This window comes from Notamacropus eugenii, chromosome 2, assembly GCF_028372415.1.
Source record: "Notamacropus eugenii isolate mMacEug1 chromosome 2, mMacEug1.pri_v2, whole genome shotgun sequence".
NCBI lineage: Eukaryota > Metazoa > Chordata > Mammalia > Diprotodontia > Macropodidae > Notamacropus > Notamacropus eugenii.
The window spans coordinates 408,993,568-409,013,986 of NC_092873.1; the positions used below are offsets into that span (position 1 = coordinate 408,993,568).

Sequence of the window (20,419 nt, forward strand, 5' to 3'; positions counted from 1 at the left end):
CCTCCATGGTCCCTTCCAGCTCTCGGTCTGTGGTCCTTTGATCATGGGCATATCAGCAACTTGTCTCTTATGGATGAGTTGCTATAGACACTGAGAGCTTCAGGGACTTGCCAGAGTCATAGAACAAAAGAGTTTGGACTTCAACACAGATCTTCCTGATCATTTCAGTGAGATCATTACTATGTCAACATTAAGCCTCACTGTGAAGTCACAGAATCTTTTGGCATTAGATGCAGCTTGGTGGCTGTGTATAGAGGAGAAAGGAAGGAAATAGGTATATTTATGTAGTGCCTACTATGTAATACGCTTACTCTGTGGCAGGCATCATGCTAAGCACTTTACAAATACGATCTCATTCCATAGGTAGGTAGACGGATAAATAAAGGGGTAGAGAGCATTAGACCTTCAGTCAGGATATCTGGTCTTAAACACTTAGTTTTTATGATCCTGGGCAAGTTCCTTAACCCCTCTCTGCCTCAATTTCCTCATCTGTAAAATGAGGATAATTATACCACCTATCTTACAAGGTTATTGTGAGGATAAAATAGGATACTACTTGTAAAGTGTTCTGAATCCTTGAAGTACTGTATATAAATGCAAGCTAATATTATTTGTTTATTCAACCAGCCATTTTTTCTTAGGAAACTAACTGTTCCTTGTAAGGTAATTTCACCATTTCTCCTAATACTATGTTTTTGTAGGACTAAATAATGGCAATAAATGAGATATTCAGTAAGAATACCAAGTTTTATTACTGTCCTGTTGTGAACCTTTTTAGGAATGTTCCTTTAGTTTTGAAACAGCCCTCTCTGCTCTGCATTGTCACTCTTAGTTTAGTCAGAAGAATGGACCTTTTTTTTGTTTGTTTTACTCATCACATTAAAAACACATGCTATTATTATGGAGGGATACAGCTTAATGTTATTTCTCAGAAATGTGTCCTCCAGCTCCTTAAGCGTTATCTTTCTCCTGTGAATTGGCAGCTTTAATCTATCTCAGATTACTTTTGCCTGGAAACTAAACTGTACCTTCTTATTCCATGTTAAATGATTTGGTAGCTAATGAATAAAATGCTGATTTTCCTTTAAAAAATATTGGTTGCTTTTTTTTGTTGTTTCCCAAACAAACAAATATCATGCTTAATTTGCAGTGGAAGCAGGGGTTTAGTGTAGTACAAAAGGCTAGAGTCAAGAATTGCCCTGACTGTCCCTTTTGGCCATGTGACCTTGGGCAAATTACTCAGTTTTTCTGGTCCTTAGTTTCCTTATTTGTAAAAGGTAGACCAAATGACTTTTAAGATCTGTCATGAACATTGTATAATTCTAAAATGTGAGCATTCATTTTGTTTGCTTATTTGAGAACTTCACATTTAGTTGAGCTAAGAATAGTAGAAAGTAATTGTGTATATGCTGCCATGTATTTGAGAAAGTAGAGGTCTCTTTATTCACTTGGGGTTTTTTATTTTCTTTTTCCTTTGGCTTGTGGGTTCAGCCAACTGGTGTAGATTTATCTTGTGATTTTGGTGGGATCCAGTTTATTTTAAGTCTTTGAATCTTATATAATTTGGATGTGGGAAGAATTAAGAAAAAAGTGCATTTTATATCCAGCCAATTCACAACAGTTTCAAAAGCTATAATGAATTGTTTTTTGTCTCTGTAGACAGAAGCTCCTATCTTGTATTTTCAGGGCTCTTGTCAATTTCTCCAACCTGTGCTTCTATATGTGGCAAGCAACAGATTTTGTATATATTCCTGTTCTTCATAATTTCATATTTCACTTTCATGGTTCATGCTCATCATTTACTTTCAATGCAAAGTGACTGTAAAATTAAGTACTTCTTTTGAGCTTAAAATTTTTGAGACCTTTAGTGGTTCACAAAACTTCTGTAATATTTGAGTGATAATATTTTCAGAGTTTTAGTGTTCTTTTCCCCTTAATGGAATTACCTACAATTAATAGAATACTGCTAAAAATTGTAAATGAGGACAGTTTCCCGCAACTTAGAATAACTTTTTCGATGCAAAGCACTTGCCTAAAGGTATATTGGATTAAATATGAACTTATATAAAACAATAAATTGTGACAGAACAGTAAGATTGAGGCTTAAGGAGAATTAGAGTAAGGAGAAGATTTTTATTTTTATTGAGTTTGTATTTGGATGAATGTAACCAGCATAATTTTATTTTCTTAGTCCCAAAATGATCTGAAGGTAGTGTGTGTGTGTGTGTGTGTGTGTGTGTGTGTGTGTGTGAGAGAGAGAGAGAGAGAGAGAGAGACAGAGAGTGAATCTGAAGAGATGTTTTTCCCCTTGCTTCTTAAATCACATTGGAAACTTAGTCAGCAAACCACCATTTACCAAAAGCTGCTTTGCACCTGGTCAAAGCTATACAGAGCCAGAATTTAAATGGTTCTATCGCTATGTGGCACCATAGTGCAGAGAGCAGGGGCCTTGAGTAAGAAAGACCCAAGCACCTGCCTCCCAGGGTTTTTGTACAGTGCCTGGCACATAGTAGGAGCTATGTAAATGTTAGCTATCATTATTTACTTAATTTCAGGTGTGATTACTGATTTTATTGATTTCCCTTTCTGTCATTTACATTTCACACATATAAAAATTGTCAGTGAATGATAAATTTTCCTTAGTTAAAACAACCAAAGACCATTCAAGGACAAATATTTGATCCCCAAGAAATTGGATTTTCAGTATGTTTGCATGGTTTTTGGTGATATATAGGAAAGTTATTCTAGTTGAAATGACTGAGTTCTCTGCTCTTCTCTGAGCAAAGTATTAACTAACAAAATTTGTGGTTTCTTAGAGTATTAGTAATTTTGTTTCTTAAGCAAAACCACAATATTCTAATAGCATTTTTTCTTCTTCTTAGGCTCAGCCTTGAAAATGTACCCTCCTTATCTCTCACTTAACACTTTTCTTGTACAAACATTTTGTAGTCAAATCTGGACAGTTTATAAGATCACATTTAAAAAAAAGACAAAATGGAAATTCCATTCTTCTCCAACCATAAAGCACATACTGGATATAGTCAGTGGAACTATGCAGCTTCTCAAACTCTGGCAAAGGCTATGAGACATTGTTTAAAAATATGTGACCTTGACTTCCTGAGGTTAGAGATATGTCCTCTTAATATTTCTAGTTGTCTCAGAATGTGGAAGCTATGTTAAAGAATGAATTGACTAGTGCAAGGATTTACTTGCAATGTAAACTGGTGCTTCAGCCTTTTTCCTACAGGGGCATGCTTGTCTGAAATTTCACATATAACTACTGATTCCGTTTCCATTACCTTACTACCTTTCTTTCTTTCTGTTGTCTTTGATAGCCGGGTTTCCCTCATTCATCCCCTCATCATCACTCCGGCCTGATCTCCTCTCCGATCAACTTTGAGCACGTCTATCACATGACTGTTAATTCTGCTGAAAAATTCCTCTCTCCTGATTCCATAAACCCTGAATATTCCCCGTCTCTGCGTTCTGTCCCTGGTACACCAAGCTTTATGACTCTAAGGGTATGAACAGCTGAGTCAGGTGTTTTACTAACTTAAATAAAGTTTACTAACTTTATTATGGATTTCCTAATGCCTGGCTTAACAAGTAATATAGCAAGCTGTTAGCATTTCCTGAATGTTTCCTTCCAACCTCACCCCTTTCTGCCCAGATTTTCCTTTTTTTTTTTTCCTTTTTATATTTACTTTTATTTTTGGCTTGGTGCTGCTAGAGGGTTTTTTGGAGCAGTAGTGATTTGGGGATTTTTTTTTATTTTAAGAAGTAACCTCCCAATTTTTTTTAAAAGTTGGCCACATTATAAAGAATAAGTATTAATCTTTTTAAAAATATAAAAACAGAAGTACCTATTTTCAAATAAAGACCCATCATTCTTAGAAAGGGACTCATGTAAAGTTTTATTCTAAATCATTCAAAAGTCAGTTTTTTACAGGGAAATATATTATTTGTGAGTTTAAGACTCAAGCTAAGGCATACACAATTATATTTATTTTTTATCTTTCTTAAGAATTTCAAAATCTCCAACATACAAACTAATAATATTAACTACTAATGAATAATAGGAAAAACTACCCTTTGCTCAAAAAAGAAGGCCAGAAGGTAGACCTCACAAATAAGAAAAGAAGCCATTAGTAAGAGCTAGGGTACTGAAGACCTAACATGGATTTCATTGTATCTAGGATCCCAGCTATGAAAACTAAACCCATACAAGAAACAAAATGAGACAGATCACATTCTGGAGAACTGGGGCTTCTGCTCTCATTTTTGCTTTTGTTGGGTCTTTCCGCATTTGTTTACATTAGTTTTTGTGTGGAATGGAGATTGTGTCCACCTTTGAAGCAGAATTCCCATTTTAATGAAAATATGCTGCTTATACTAATCCTATCTGCCTCAAAGGGGAATTTTCTTAAAATCAAATAATAAAATTCTAGGACTGTTCCACAGGGACTTATTTTCCACAATTCCCTGTAATATCATATAGGAAATTGTCACATTGTTATCTATATATGTAATAAAGTAGCTCTTCATTTGGAATATTGGCTGCAGGAGGTGACAAAAATTTATCATTCTGTCTTTAAAATTGTACTGAAGATTTCTTAACCCCATGTAAATTTAAAATAAACTACTAGTTTATATTTGTAATGTCATTTGCACTTTCATAAAATGTCATTGAACTAGATTAAGATTTGTCACAGTAATAAGAACAGGTAAGCAACAGTAAACCGATGATATCAGCAATGGCAACCTGGTGGTAAGTGGGAAAAGGGGTGGAATTTCAAAGGAGTGTTGGCACATACAAGTAAAGCCCTTATAATAAGAAAAATGACAAAAACTTCACATTAAAAGAACCATTTGTTCATAGAAACAATACATTGTGAAGCAAGCTTCCACTATATTTTTTAAAAGATCTGCATGGGAAAAAGATTAGAGGACTAGATTTTCAGTGTCACTTTGGTAATGAACTTTGGTTCTCGTTGTATTTACTGGACCCTGACTTCTATGGTTTTTCATTAAGCATGTCTTCTGTTCGTCTTTCCTCTGATTTCTTCAACCTTGCTGAGCAACCAGTGAATGTTATGACTGAATGTTTAAAAATTTATTGCTTTTACATTAGAAAGTATCAAAATATTAAGGTTTGAGGCTTGTGTTGGGTTTTTTTTAAGCTTTCTTTCCCTTCCAGTAACATAATAACAATAACCTACTTGTCAGAGCTTGGGACTCATCCATTGCTCTATCCAGATTCTTTGTACCACATTATATGCACGCCGCTTCTGTATCATAAAGTCAGTTGCATAAGAATGCTTGTCTATTGAGCTGCCAGCCCTGATGATTTTTATTTGTATTTTATTTTCTTAGAGAAAAGAACAGTGAAGCATTTGATTTGGGGGAAAAAATACCCACACAGAATTACATGGACTTTGCAAACAGATGTGTAAATCAAAATTACAGTGGTTGAATTTGATGCCTTAACAGGAGACAGATTTTTCAATATGCTTTTTCTTCCAAATCAATGTATTTTTTCTTACATATCATTATTGTTTAACTTACTTGACTGTAATTTTGATCCTCATGTGATGGCTGTTTACCACAACCTCCTTAAAGGTATACTCCTTGTGGTATACTTAGAAAAACCTAGTGTTCCTTAACTTAAGTAGACTGAAACTATCTATGACTGAGGCATTTATAGAATTTTGGAGTTAGAAGCAGCCAGTGGCACAGTAAATGAAATCTGGAGCCAGGAGGACCCGAATTCATATCTTGCCTCACTTACTAGCTGTGTGACCTTAGGCAAGGCATTTAAACTCTATCTGACTCAGTTTTCCCAACTGTAAAATGGGGATAATAATAGCACCTACCTCCCAGTATTGTTGTGTGGATCAACAGAGATAAGATTTGTAAAGTGCCTGGCACATAGTTAATAAATAAATGCTTACTCCCTTTTTGCTGAAGCAATAATCACATCACACCAGTCAAGCAAGATTCTTCTGTAGCTTGACTTTTATTTCATCATGGCTCAAAATATTCTACCATATAGCAAACCACAGTGTTGTTGCTTTGTTTGACTTTTACTGTTTCATGCTAGTTGTATTCATAAACTTTGCTAGTGTTACATACCAAGTTATTTGTAAAATTGCTAATAATTCATTGGCTTTCTGTGAGGAAAAGGTTTTCTGTATGCAGCAATACAAATTCAATATATACTATTAATTAAAAAGTATAATTTACATAAAAAACAGTGATAGATAAATATGCAGTGCTCCGAGGAAAAAATTGATAAAGGGAGTTTTCTCGTTGTCATTTCCAACACTGACAATTATATCTATCAGAATGAAGCATTGGTAATTTTGTCAGTATGATTTTGATGGTATAATCTTAGCATTAGAGGCAGAAGTATCTGAGAAAGTGAAATTAGGAGTGGCTATTGCCTCCATGTGCTCAATAACAAAAACCAGTTGGAATCTCACTGTTCATTTTCCTGTTCCAGATGATAAATAACCTGGGGTTATTTGTATCTGATTTAACAGTGTCTGAAAGGTATAGAAGGGGAAGGATATAAAAAGTATTTTGAACATTTAGGCCTTTCTTTGTACAGAGGCTGTAAAATCTGGTTTTATATACCTGCATTATTATTAAATAATTTAAGATAAGGCAGTGTAATGTTTTTAAATTTTAAAAAAGTATTTTAAGATAGATATGTGTGGCAATAAGTGTGTATAGATTTTTCTAATGAATCTTGCCTTAGGCTATCAAAAGGTTGAACATATATATCTCTTCTGAGTCTATGACACAGATCCTTTCCCCAAGTCGTTAAAAAAAAGATTTAGTATTTTTGATGCACAGTAAAAGGGCAGAAGAGCATTTTTCAGACATGATCATCCAGCTTCTTGGACCATAAAAGAAGTCATTTGCTTAATTTGGGGTTTGCCTGTGAAGATAGTCAGAAGCATCACAAGTAGCATTTATTAAGCATTTTCTGTGTACTGAGCTAAGCACTGAGTACAAAGAAAGGCAAAAAGCAATCTCAAGGAGCTCACAGTCTGGTGAAGGAGAACATGTAAACCACTATGTAAGCAAAAGATGTACATAGGATAAATCTGAAATAGTCTTAGATGGAAAACACCAAGATTAAGAAAAACTATGAAAGGTTTCTTGCAGAAGACAGGATTTTAGCTGAGACAAGAGACGAGAAGTGTAAGTCCCAATGTTACAGATCATAGAATGTGGAGGGGATTAAAGTGTAAGAAGACTGGAAACATATGCAAGGTTCAGGTTAAGAAGATTCTATTCTATTGATTCTAATAGTGACCCATTGGAATTTATTCTAGGTCCCTGACCCAGGAAGCCTAAATTTCACTTAGCACTTTATAAGAGAACTCTGAGTTAGGAAGAAATTTTTATTTCATTGTCCAGCAGGTTATCCCTTTAGGGTAGGGGTGTGGAACCTGAGTTCTGGGTCCTTGGGTGCAGCCATTTGACTGAGTCCAAGTTTTACAGAACAAATCCTTTTAATAAGGAGATTTGTTCTGTGAAGTTTGGATTCAGAGGGCCACACTTGAGGAAGCAGAGGGCCACATGGGGCCTCAAGGTGCCAGGTTCCCCACCATCTCTGAATTTAGAACAGAGTATAAGACTTATGATTGCATATTTACTGTTCACTTGTCTTCCTGCGTTTAAGCAGCTAGTGAGATGTATGAATTTTTGTTTCTAGGAGGTCTCCTATCCTGATGTGTCTGAAAATTAGAATTTAAATGGAAACGTCTTGGAGATTACTGCTTCCCCAAGATCATAATGATTTATTGCTAGATCATTATTAAAGAATGATAATTTTATGTAATCATTTGTGAACCACACTGAAGAGATAATGATAACTAGAGGGAGGAAGGGCAGGTTAAAAGGTAATACTGTAGGCTAGTAAAATATTCAGTTAGCCTTTTTTTCTTTTATTAATATTGAATATAAATGAGAAAGAGAAGTGTTAAAAAGTAAATATATGCCTATATCATATTGTTTTTATTAACTCTGATCAGAAGTCAAGGAACCTGGTGATCAATATAACCAAATACTTTTTCCAAATAAGTATTAAAATGGAATACTCTCAAGAAATGGAAAGGCAATCACATTTGAAAGAATGAATCATCATACTTAATAATAGCAATGCACATATTTAGTTCTGCCCACCTTAGAAAATAAATCTTGTTTGTATCCCAGCCCCCATGGGGCTCTGGAATTTTATGTTCAATTTAGGTTCAGTCCTGGGAGCCTGACCCCATAACAGACCAGTTTCTTTCTTTGACACTACCCTTGTCTTATAGTAAAATTTAAGGGAAATTTCTAAAACAAAGCTATGACCTGTGCCTAGGGTTTTCCTATATGGAGACAACAGGGGTACTTAATGTACAGTATGGCCATCAGATGTAGGACAGCTTTATATTTCCTTCACCACAGAAAACGCATAAGATTGTACAGAAATAAACTCAGGAGACTCTCAACCCATTAATTTCCTTGGACTCCCCTCAGAAGGCAAAGACCATTTGTAGTACTGAGCAAATATTTTCCATTCACCTCAGATCTGTACCATTTGAATAACAGCAATGTTATAGAGGACTGGGAAGGACCAGTTCTTCTGCCTGGTCATAGCATGGCTTTGGTCCTCCACTGGCAATATGCCTTTTTTTTTTTTTTCCAAATCTCAAGCTATTGAGGAACTCTCCCACCCACAGTCCATGCCCTACCTGCAGATTCTCAAATTGAGGAACTCTTCAACTCAGGATTATCCATGAAGTAACCTCCAAGTCCTCATTCTCAGGACTGCTAATGTCTGCCCTATCATCTAAAAATGAAATGCAAAAGCAGAAGACATCCAGAGAGATGCTAATCTCATTCTCATCTGGGCAATTGTAGGCCACCCTCCGTGTGCCCTCTTGCAGGTGGCCATTTTCTACTCCTTTCTTCCCTGCCATCACCACCACCACTACCATCACTATTTGCTGCAATCAGATTTGAAAGTCCAAGGGAAAGAAAGCAATGGGTAAAAGGAGTGAGACATTTCACAGTTCACTCTTCTAGACCATAGATTGGACAGTTCCACTGACCAAAGTTAGTCCATCCTGTGCCCCAGTCAACCAATCACATATAGGAAATCCCCAGTCACTGGGACCAACCACAGGAACTTCTTTTGTCTTCCCAGTAACTTACATCTTCCTCCCTGGGAAATGTCCCCTCACCCTAAAGTCTCATTAATCAATCAAGGGACTCATCAAATTGCTCAAGATTTCTCCTGATCAATTCATTACACAAAGCAATATATTAAAATTCTTGGTTAGAAGATGTGTTTTGTAGTCTGTGCCTAGAACAATTGCCCCTGCTGCAACTCCCCTTCCCCCAATTACACTACTGTTTGGGGGCCTATAATTTTGGAAAAATACTATGGCCAATTTTCCCTTCCATTGTGTACCAAAGTGATTTAAGATTGATGCAAAACTTCTCAAACTGATATGTATAACTGAACATTTTAACCAGATTGTCCTCATTTTAGGAACATCATCAATCTACATGTCTGTGACACTGCTGTCTTTGTGAGTTTTTAAAATGACTCCTTTTGTGGGAATAAGTAGCCACATGTGAGAAATTATATATACATAATACATATCAAAAAGCACGGTTTAATGTAATACTGTAAATTTGGGGCATTTGTTGGGATGTTTAGTTTGTTAGTATGTTAAAATCTTAGCAATATAGGGAACTTTTTATTAAATTGTCTGTCTTTGTCCATGTAATTCAACATTTGACCATTAGTGCCAACTCAGTAACTTCAAGCCACTGTTCTTGCTACGGAATTTTTATGTTTCAGATTTTTTTTTAATAACAGCTCTTCTACTTGGGATTTTGTTTTGCTTTGTTGTGTGGGGGAAGGTGTTTAATTTGCACTCCTTGCTCCTTCTAATAGGAAGGAAAATTGTATTATCAAGTATACTGAAAAACATATCTGTGCAATAAATCTTTTCCCTCAGGCTGAAGTATATCTTTTTCTATCTCTCCTTTAGAACCTCAGGCCTCAAGAAAGTCGGACAATGTTCAGTGGCTCTGTCAGTATTCCATCCATCACCAAATCACGTCCTGAGCCAGGACGTTCCATGAGTGCTAGCAGTGGGCTAGTAGCAAGTAAGTATTTGGGGCCCATGAAAGTATTCATCATAACCCTGGACTGCCTACATTTAAATTTAGAAGTACTGTCATTCATTTTATTCATCCCAGTTCTTGCTTTACACGTGGTAGAATATTGACACACTTAATTCACAGAGAAAAAGTTTAATCCAACCCCCATTCCCTAACGGTCCAGTGCTTCTAAGTTTACCCACAACTTCAGTCAACAAGTATTATCTATTGAATACCCTATCAAGAATTGTACTTGTTCAGAAAATAAATCCACCATTACCTAAAGCACTGTTCAACAGTTACGGTTTATATTGTGCTTTTTCTTAGTTGCACAGCATCTGAACTTATCAGAAGGAGGCATTGTCTACTCTAAAGCTACACAGAAATGGCAAGGATTCTACTGTGCCTGAAGAAGTGTAGGGGTACTTCTGTACTCTGTACTCTGATCAAGGAGAAAAAAGTAGAGAATTGAACTGATTGAAAAGTTTAAACTTAACATTCAAGTGATTAGGATAACAAATCACTGGATCACAAATACTAAGAATACTTTACCTCCTGGTTATAGATCCTTATATATTATCCTTATAGATTTACCAGTAACTACTCATTGCAGATTCTTAGCTCATTTCTTTTTTGGTAACATTCATTAAGCTGATATCTGAAGAAATTCTGTAGACATAGTACACGTAGATTTCAGTAAGGCATTTTACAGTCTTTCACGATGTCCTTGTATATAAAGTAGTTGAAGAGATACAGGCTTGATGGTAGTATCAATATGTAGTTGAACAAGTGAACCTAAAGACTGGTGATTAACAAGTTCCTATCCACCTGGAAAGAGGTCTCTGCTGTAGTCCCAGAGGACTCTGTGCTTCGTCTTTTTTGTTCATCATGTTTATCAATGATGTGGAAGAAGACTATGCTAATAGTATGATTGTCAGGTTTGCAACAGAAGACCTCAAGTTTTTTAAAAGATAAGGGTGAATCAGAAAGGATGAAATTTAATAGGAATATGCAGCATCCTACATTGAGGCTCAAAAACTCAGCTGCACAAGCACCAGATTAGGAAGACTTGGCTAAATTATAGTACTTGTTATTTCAATCATATTACAACAAGAAGGCAAGATAAATTGAAATGAATAACTCTGAATACTGAATTTGCTGGAAATGTTTTGATGCACATGGCACTGACTGCTCAAGTGGCGAACCATGAGTATGTTTGAAATGTCCATGAGATGTGATTGATTTTATTATGCTCTACAACTACATAATAATAAAATTGGATGCAGATCTTATAAGGTATAAACAAAACCTTCACATGTCCTCAGATCCTAATTGTCAACAATGTTCAAAGATAAATACAGGGCGATTTTAAGAAATAACTTTATTCTACAGCCAAGATTAGAGAACAATAGCAGAAACTGAGGAGTTGCTTAAAACTAAAAATGGAAAAGATGAAGAATCAGAAATCATTGAAGATCTATACTTAATAAAGCTTCCAGAAGTGCTACCCAATAAGGAAATGGAGGGGAAGAATAATGCCAGTGTCTTGAATCACTTAGGCAGCTAGGTGGCGCAGTGGGTGATTTGGAGTCAGAAAGATGTGAATTTGTGTATCCAACGTCAGACAGTAGCTGTGTGACTTTGAGCAAGTCATTTAACCTGTCTGCCTCAGTTTCCCTGTCAGAAAAATGAAAATGATAGCAACACTCACACATTATTTCAGGGGTCGAATGAGATAGCAAAAATTACAAAAATGCTTTTCAAACCATAAAATTATGTTAAGTACAAGTTATTCTTAATGAATAATTGTGAAAAGATGAGCATACTTAGAATTTAGTTTCCAAAACCTTTTTTTTTTTGTTTCACAGTATAAATGTAACTAATAAAAAAATAGTAATTCCCAAAACCTGGTATCTGCTAGAATTATCATCATGAAAGAATGTATGATCCCACAATTTTTGACAGAGTGTAAAAATATTTCAGGACCTGCACACAACAATATGTGCTGTGGTTGTTGCCATAGTAAGAAGCATAGGAAGAAAGGTGGAGCAACCTTGGAACATACTCTTAAAAACAAGTATTAAATACCACCATGGCAGAAGTGAGTTGAGAATACTATTGAAGACCTGTGGAAAGATATTGGAAAATTACATCAATGTCTAGTCAATATATATATATATACAGCAGAATTTTAAACATGGTATTGCTCTTAACTGAGCAAGAACAACAAAATGCAAACTGGAATCTGAAACATGAAAATGTCAGATGTCTTTGATAATGTTAACCAAAAATTGAAAGTTGAAGTTAAATTTTTTAACTTATTTATTTATTTTCAGTTCTCAGCAATCACTTCCATAAGTTTTAAATTTTCTCCCCCTTCCTCCCCCCGAGAGGTCATACAATCTTATGTGGGTTCTACACATATATTCTTATTAAATACATTTTCACATTAGTCATGTTGCATAGAAGAATTAAAATGAATGGGAGAAACCATGAGAAAAAACAAAACAAAACATAACACAAGAGAAAATAGTCTGCTTCATTCTGTGTTTTGATTCCATAGTTCTTTCTCTGGATGTGGATGGCATTTTGCATCAAGAGTCCTCAAAGTTAAAATTTTGAGGGAATACAAGGAGTCATGGCACCTTCAAGGAAAAGAAAAACAATTCCCCATCCATCAAATATTGTTCTAGGGAAGCTTAAGAAACAAAGAAATGATAGGAGAAAGAATCCTTGAAGAAAGATTATGGAGCATATCCAGATATCTACACAGATTGGATCAAATATGAAATGGAAAGCTTGAATGCCATTAATATAATGAATGATAATAGTTATATCAAGGGAGATAGCTCAAACTCTAGCTTTTCAGCAGACCTGGAAAGTGAGAGGTCCAAATAAAATCCGTAATTATTAATTCAAATGCTTCATGTAGGAATGCATAAATTATTAGCAAAGCACTTGTCAACATCCTTGTGTAAACTTGATCCCATTATTCTTAATTGAAAGCATCATATATTACCATGACTCTACTGACCTCTCCAAGTGTTGACCAATTACATGTTTACGTACTTTATACAAAACAGTCACGGCTTGTATCACTCAAAACATGTAAAGCATGTGTACAAAAATAATAGTTGAGAAGCAAGAATGGTTTTCAAAAAAACCCTAGGGATATAAAGAGCAATGCATTATCGACTTATTATTGAACAAGCCACCCCAATCCACAGTGACATTTACATCATCTTAAATGATTATCACAAAGCTTTTTTGATTCTTATTATATACATTCATAGTTGATCATGTATTTCCACTGTATAAATAAATCAGCCATACTGAAAATAGTAAAATATTTGATGTACTCATGCCCAGCTCTTCTGTATTTCAAAAATATCACTAACTCAATAATATGAAGAGCAATTTATATAAAAAGTAGCTTATTTCAGGGAGACAGATTAAGGCCACTTTAGTTCTGCTTAGCCGTAAATCCTGTTATCAATACTCTTGAGTAAAATTGATATGGCTTTTAAATCAAAGGGAGAATTGTACTAAAAAATCTATGACTTCAATATGAATGAGTGATATCAAGTTATATGACCCCACTGAAAAGCACATTAAATAGCCATTTCATCTCGTGAATATTTTCTCCAAGAATATCAAAATGCCGTTTTTTATCATTTTGTTTGATGGTCTAGTGAGCAGAGCTCTGGACCTGGAGTCATGAAGATCTGAGTTCATAGCCAACCTCAGATACTTACCAGCTATATCTTCTGAGCAAGTTGCAACCTCTATATGCTCACTTTACTCATCTGTAAAATAGAGATAATAAGAGCATCTACTTCCCACAGATGTTGGGAGAATAAAATAAGAACTTTGCACCCTTTAAAGCACTACGTAAATACTAGCTATTGTTGTTTTGATAAAGTGAAATTCTTAATGTGTGCCAAGTAACAACAGAGAATGACAGCTTTGAGCCAAAACACAAAGGTTAAATTTAACCGGTGGATGAAGGTGACACTTAAAAATATGCTAGTCCTTTCCAGGAAAGACAGATCTAGCATGAGGATACCAAAGAGAAAGCTGAAACAGAGCATGTTATGAAGCAAGCTGGCATCCTAAAGTTAAGTCTTAATGGGAAAAACACATTTAATGCAATTAATATTTATGCACACCAGTCCTAATATATACTCTTGGCACATTTGAATGGATGAGAGCAGATCTAGAAGGTAACCAAATAAACACCTATACAAAATTACAGAAATATGAAAAATGAGGGAAAGAGATTGAAAGAGGCATTTTCTTCCTCTCCAAGCATTTCTTTCTCTAGGGTTTGAACGAACACTTTTGGGGGCTTGCCTCTAGTTCAAATTCAATTCCAACCAGTTTCATGGTTTTATAGAAACCACTGAAGGCATGACCAAGTCTTTCATCCAATTTAAACAGATCTGTAGCTCTTCCAAGCTACCCAAGCATTGTTCACACCTAGTAATCAATCAGTGTGTATTCTCACCTGATCCTTCTTCCATGGAGTGAAAGTCCTTAAAATACTTGAGATCATCCCTCTCCCCCCACTCCCATCTTCTCTCCTCCAAATTAGATATTCTTATATTTTTTGAGACGTTGCTTGTATAGTATGATTTTTTTATCCAGTACTATTTTGAACTTCAAGTCCACTGAAAACTCCAGGTTTTTTTTTTTATTTTTAATTAATTTAATTTTTTATTAATTTATCATTTATTAATTTGATTTAAATTTTAAAATAATTTTCCCATATGTATTTGTAGTTTAGCCTTGCCTTTGTGACTTTATCCTTATGCAACTGATTTTTTTAAATGTTGGAACTGATTTTGATTTATTGATTCATCAAATATATGAATATTTATTAAGCACTTACTATATGCTAAGCATGATTGTGCTGGAGGCAATATCAGATTTAAATTTGACTTATTCTTGCCCTCATGGAGCTTATCATTATTATCTTCATTAAATTTCAACTTATAATTCTAACCTCTCATTTTTGGAGAGTGGAGGTAGGGTTAACCTATTTGGCCATCCATTTTTTTTAACTATCCCTCCCAACTGGCAGTAGTTACTTGGAGTGCTATCTTTTGCACATCTGCTTGCTCTCAAAACAATTGACAAGATCAAAACATTGACAGAGATATTGAAATTATCCGTTCCATTTTTCTTCCTGCCTACGAAATAGAGATAAGTTCATGTGTTTCTTATTACATAAGGTACATAGAAGCTATAATGATGTTTATTCATTTAATGATATGGACTTCTAGAACTTAAGATTCTACTAATTTTTCTTTCACACAAGTAATACAAAAAATTTGCACAACATTTTAGGATCATCTTCACAAAATGGTAGCGCATTAAGGAGAGAATTCTCGGGAGGAAGCTATGGGACAAAACGGCAAGCTATGACCTCTCCCTCAGATGGGTCACTGTCCTCTGGAGGTATGGACCAAGGAAGTGATGTGCCAGCAAGGGACTATGATCAAGAGGTGAGTGTGACAGAAGCCAAAGGCTGTGGGTGGGAATTTGGGGAACCACAAAAAGTAGGATCTGGTATTAGGAATTCATGAATGTACATTAGAATTGAGTATCTCATCTGATAAAGCTTGAAGTAGAGAAGAAATGTATGGATAGTGGAGAAGTAGAAAAATTGAGTTTACTTAAATAATTCCATGAATTACTAGTCATTCTTATTCAATGGGCAAGGAGACCAAGTAACTTGGGTTTGCAAACTAGAATTTTGTAGGATTCTATACCTTGAAAAGGAGCTTTTCAGCTGTCATTAGTCTGACTTGTGTGGAAAGAGCACACATTTCTTCGTGCTTCCATAAATAGTTACCTGCATTTTAGCAAGCACTCTTCTCCATTCCCATATCTCTCTTTCTCTCCCTTTCTCTCTCTCTTTCTGTCTCTCTCACATGCACACACACCCCTATGTTTTGAGAGATTAGTGACAGTGAACAAGTAATCAAAATTAGTTTAATTATCCAAGGAGGTCAAGAGGTCAAGAGGGAAGGGGAGGAATATCTATGGTGGCTTATGCATTTCCTACAGCTATGGTGTAATGAAAAGAGCATTGAATTTGGAGTCAGAAGAATTGGTTTTCCAGGCACTGCCACATAAGACTTTGTGACCTCAGTCTCAGTTTCCTCCTGTGAAATGGAGATAATGTCTCTGTTCCCTCACAGTTCTGTTGTGAGGATCATATGAGATAATGTAAAGCACTTTGTAAATCATAATGCTCCATATAAATGTCAGTTATAATTATTGCTCATCAATAATATCCTGATTTTTGGGGCTGCAGGACTCTGATTCTCCAAGGCATTCTACAGCTTCCAACAGCTCCAACCTCAGCAGCCCTCCCAGCCCCATTTCTCCTCACAAGACCAAGAGCCTCTCTCTGGAGAGCACTGACCACGTGAGTTGGGACACATGAGCTGCTTCAGCATTCAGAGCAGACATCACCACGGCTCCCCTTCACTCACCCTGTTCTCTCGCTCTCATCTCTTCCCCTCACTTCTGCCTGAACATTACCTAGGGGCTGGTATCAGAAGGGAGGTGGGAGTAGGAAAAAGGTTTGCCTTCTGATATGATTCAAAGGTGAATTATACCCCCAGATTTAACAACAGCAGCAAAAAAAAGGGCAAATTGTTGTCAAATAGTTACCATAGATTTCTATTTGTATTGATTTCATTTCATACAACTACAGCTGCTTTCATTATCTTTCACTTCCTCCAAAAAATTTAGTATAAATAGATCAAGATAACTAAAAATGAATAAGATTTAAATGAGCACTAGTCTCGTACTGTAAGATAGCACAGTGAGCCCATAACTTTGTGGAGAGGATCATCAAAGAGCATCATGAAACTTTCATTCAGCCACCACAACTGAATGTTAATCTGATTGTTACCAGTGAATCCTTATTAATTAAAACAATACATATTTTACTACAATACAGAGTTTAAATACACAGATTTAAGAGTTAAATACTGATTGTATATATTAAGAGAGAAGCATCATGTATTCAGTAAAAGATGAATGCATATTTAAGAGAAAGAAATCCTTTAATTTAAAAGAATTGTGTTGTTTCCATATGTTTTCATGATAAATAATTTTAAATGTTGAAAAGACTGGTTAATATTTGTTGAGAGAGAGAGCTAGAGAAAGCACCATTCCCTTTGGAAAATGGTGTTGAGCACAGATTATCAGAAGAGCAGTTTAATTTCTCTTGTCATCAGAGACACATCTTTCCTATTTTCCTTAGTAGAATTAAAGCCATAATCTTCATTTTAAAGATTATTCTTCTTATCTCTTAGAAAAAAAATGAAGAGATAAGATTTCTTGCCACCCTCTCAGCTTCTCCATCCCAAAGCCTTTGGGCAGAGTTATATTTTCCAAAAGGGTGGATCTCCCTAAGGATCACAAAAGTGCTTTTTTTCCCCCTGGGATACACTATACCTCCCCAGGCTGTAATAACATTACTGCAGTTTAGAGCAGGGGACAATTTCTCTAGAAGGAACTCATTTGACTTCAAAGGGGAATGATCTTCCTCTGATTGGCCTGAAAACAGTTTACCAAATAGCTAAAATCTCAATCTGCCCAAATGCATGCATTCTGAGCAGCCTCAACCAAATATTTTCTTAGTTTCACCTGAGAATAATTTTTTAAAGGTTTGGCACAAAGGGTATTCATGCTTAGTCAGTTAGTCAGCCCAGAATTGTCCATTCTGCTGATTGCTTCCAAGATTCCAAGCAGATTTCTTGCTTGGTTGGGTTGGTTGTGTTATTGGTTGCATTTTTATTTGCTCCTCCAGTGTTTGGGGGCACCACAGGGAAGTCAGCTGAGAACAGACAACTCCATTTTTCTCACAGTTGAGGTTAATCTGGAGTTCTTGTACTTTTGTAATGAGGTGGAGACCTGAAGCCATTTACCCCATCAAATAACACCATTAGAGAAGGGAGGAAAAGAAAGAGAAATTGGCCTCTTTGATTCTTCTCATGTGAGCGTCACTAAAAATCCGAAATCTGCACAATCTGCTCTCCTCCCAGGAACGCGCACTAAGGTTCCTCTGCGTGTCATAAATGTAGTTCCCAGCATCTGTGCTGTATCATTTGACCCCTGACAACCATGCTTTCATTCTACATTTCTGTGATAACAGCAATGTCAGTTTTTATCAGTCTGTCCACTCTGAGGAAAAACTTACAGAGCTTTTTGGGGGCAGAGGGTTATTTTGGGGTTATTTTATAAATACACAAATGGAAAAAAATAAAAGAAAAATTACAATTAAGGCCGTTAGATATGCTGGAGTCTGGCTATTCTAAAATTACTGTATTTTATTTTGTCATGGGCATACTTGTTCCAAAAAGTCACCTCCAAGTTGGAAAAATATATGTGAAGTTTTTGCATTTTAAGAGTCATTTAACATACTATCTATACAATTTAGCTTGTTCAGGTATCAAGTTGGTACCTTACTGTTTCATTGTCATTTCAGTCTACCATTTTCCTAAATGTGGCATTTAGCATTAGACATGATAGAATTCCAGCAAATATTTTTGTGTCCTTGCTCACCTCAACACTAGTGTGTTATAAGGAAGACGAAGCACACGACAGGACAGAAGTCCCGTAGGAGCACCTTATTTTCAGTCTTGTCTGTTATTCTTTCCAACCTCTTTCTTAGAGATTTCCCTTCCTTAAGAATGTCTCATATCATACCAGTGAACCTTTTGGTACTGGGCCAGCTTCTGACTCTAGATTACTTATAGACAGGACTGTTGCTAAGGCCAGAAAATGAACCTGCTAAAGGATTGGGCTCCATCTCAAATTGATCACTCAGATCCCCCAGAAGAGAAGTAGAAATGAACAAAGCCTATACAGAGATCTCTAGCTCACACCATGTCCTGCTTGCCCTATGCCAAAGCTGTCATTGGAGTAGCATCCCAGGTATGCTTTTTAATGAAGAGTTGGTTGTAATAGGGCAATTTCAATAAGAAATTGATTACAGTGTTTCCCCCCACCCCCAAAAAAATCATTTTTGCAAGGAAGGGAGACATTTTTCCTTAGTTGATAAATCGGTGATATTTATACTGGGTCCATATATTAGCATCACACTATCCTCAAATGCATAGCCTAATACATCCAGGGTCTTCTGAGCAGGTACCCAAAAATCCACTACTCTCTGGAAAAAAGGATCCAAAGAAAGAAAAAGAAGCTTGTTGACCATTAGAGGAGTCCAGGACACATGGTTGAAAAGATGCTTCCCATCTCTTCTTAGTACTGCACGTAGAATCTCTTACTTATCGTGGGTAGTTTGGGTGCGTGTGGAAGAAATACATTACTCTTCTTAATAGAAAGGGAAGCTATGTCTTAAAGGAGTTTTGCCCAGCATCTGTCTCCAACAGCTAGGGGCTGTGGAGGTCTACCCTTGAATCTTGAGTCATTTCATCATGTGCTTTTGATGTGCACAGTAACATTATATGTACAATTTTTGCCAGAACTGAAAACCTCAGACGTTGCTAAAATAAGTTGCATTTATCTAATTGGTTAAAAATCCAGCTATTACCAGTGATTTGGGCACTTTCCTTTGGAACATAGCTTTAGAGTCATAAATTGTAACTGCTGTCATTTGTCAACTTGACTTCCCAAGAAATTCCTGGTTCCTGCACTTAAGCTGGGGAGCTTGAAATCTCTGTTCTTGTCACACACATCCCCAAAGCCCCTAGATCTAAAACACTTTGTAACAACAGTTTGTCATCATTCTGCAGTGACCTTTCAGCCCATCTTTGCCTTTCTTGTGGTCAGAAATGTATCTTATCGCTGAATGACTGCATATTACTGAATTATGTATCTGAGAAAGAGGTTTTGAGCCTAATGGACCCATGACTGATTGCATTTCTATTGAGCTCTCAGCTATTGCCCACAAAGTGATGGGGGCAATGAGAGCAATCTTCCCTGACTCCAGCAGGAAAAGCACTTTAAAGCTGTAACTGAGCTGGATTCATGGATTTGTAATCATGAGAAACACTCTGGTCTTGAAGCCAAGGTGCGTTTGGATAAGATACTTTATGTCAGTTCTTCAGATGGGGAAGAAAGATGTTGAAAAGTCAGATCAGCTTGAATTTTTATGTCTAGAAATTTCTGCTAGGCCAGTCTTTATAAGTGACAATGGTGGCCAAATACATGGGAGAGAATCAGGCATTTCTCTCTCTATTTTCTGTCCCTCTCTCCTCCT

General features: G+C 36.1%; 1 protein-coding gene across 11 annotated transcripts in view; it reads left to right on the forward strand.

Moving 5' to 3' along the window:
• The window catches only part of CDC42BPA (CDC42 binding protein kinase alpha), a 372,601-nt gene extending 354,123 nt beyond the window's left edge, over positions 1–18,478 (forward strand). For 8 of the 11 annotated variants that reach the window (XM_072647658.1, XM_072647659.1, XM_072647667.1 and 5 more), the window contains 4 exons: positions 3,336–3,521; positions 10,062–10,179; positions 15,523–15,680; positions 16,496–18,478. In XM_072647658.1, coding sequence (XP_072503759.1) covers positions 3,336–3,521; positions 10,062–10,179; positions 15,523–15,680; positions 16,496–16,627 — 594 coding nt within the window. In that variant the 3' untranslated portion in view covers positions 16,628–18,478. The remainder of the gene's footprint in view (positions 1–3,335; positions 3,522–10,061; positions 10,180–15,522; positions 15,681–16,495) is intronic. The other 3 variants (XM_072647660.1, XM_072647662.1, XM_072647668.1) reach the window with 2 other exon arrangements.
• Positions 18,479–20,419: the final 1,941 nt, after the last annotated feature.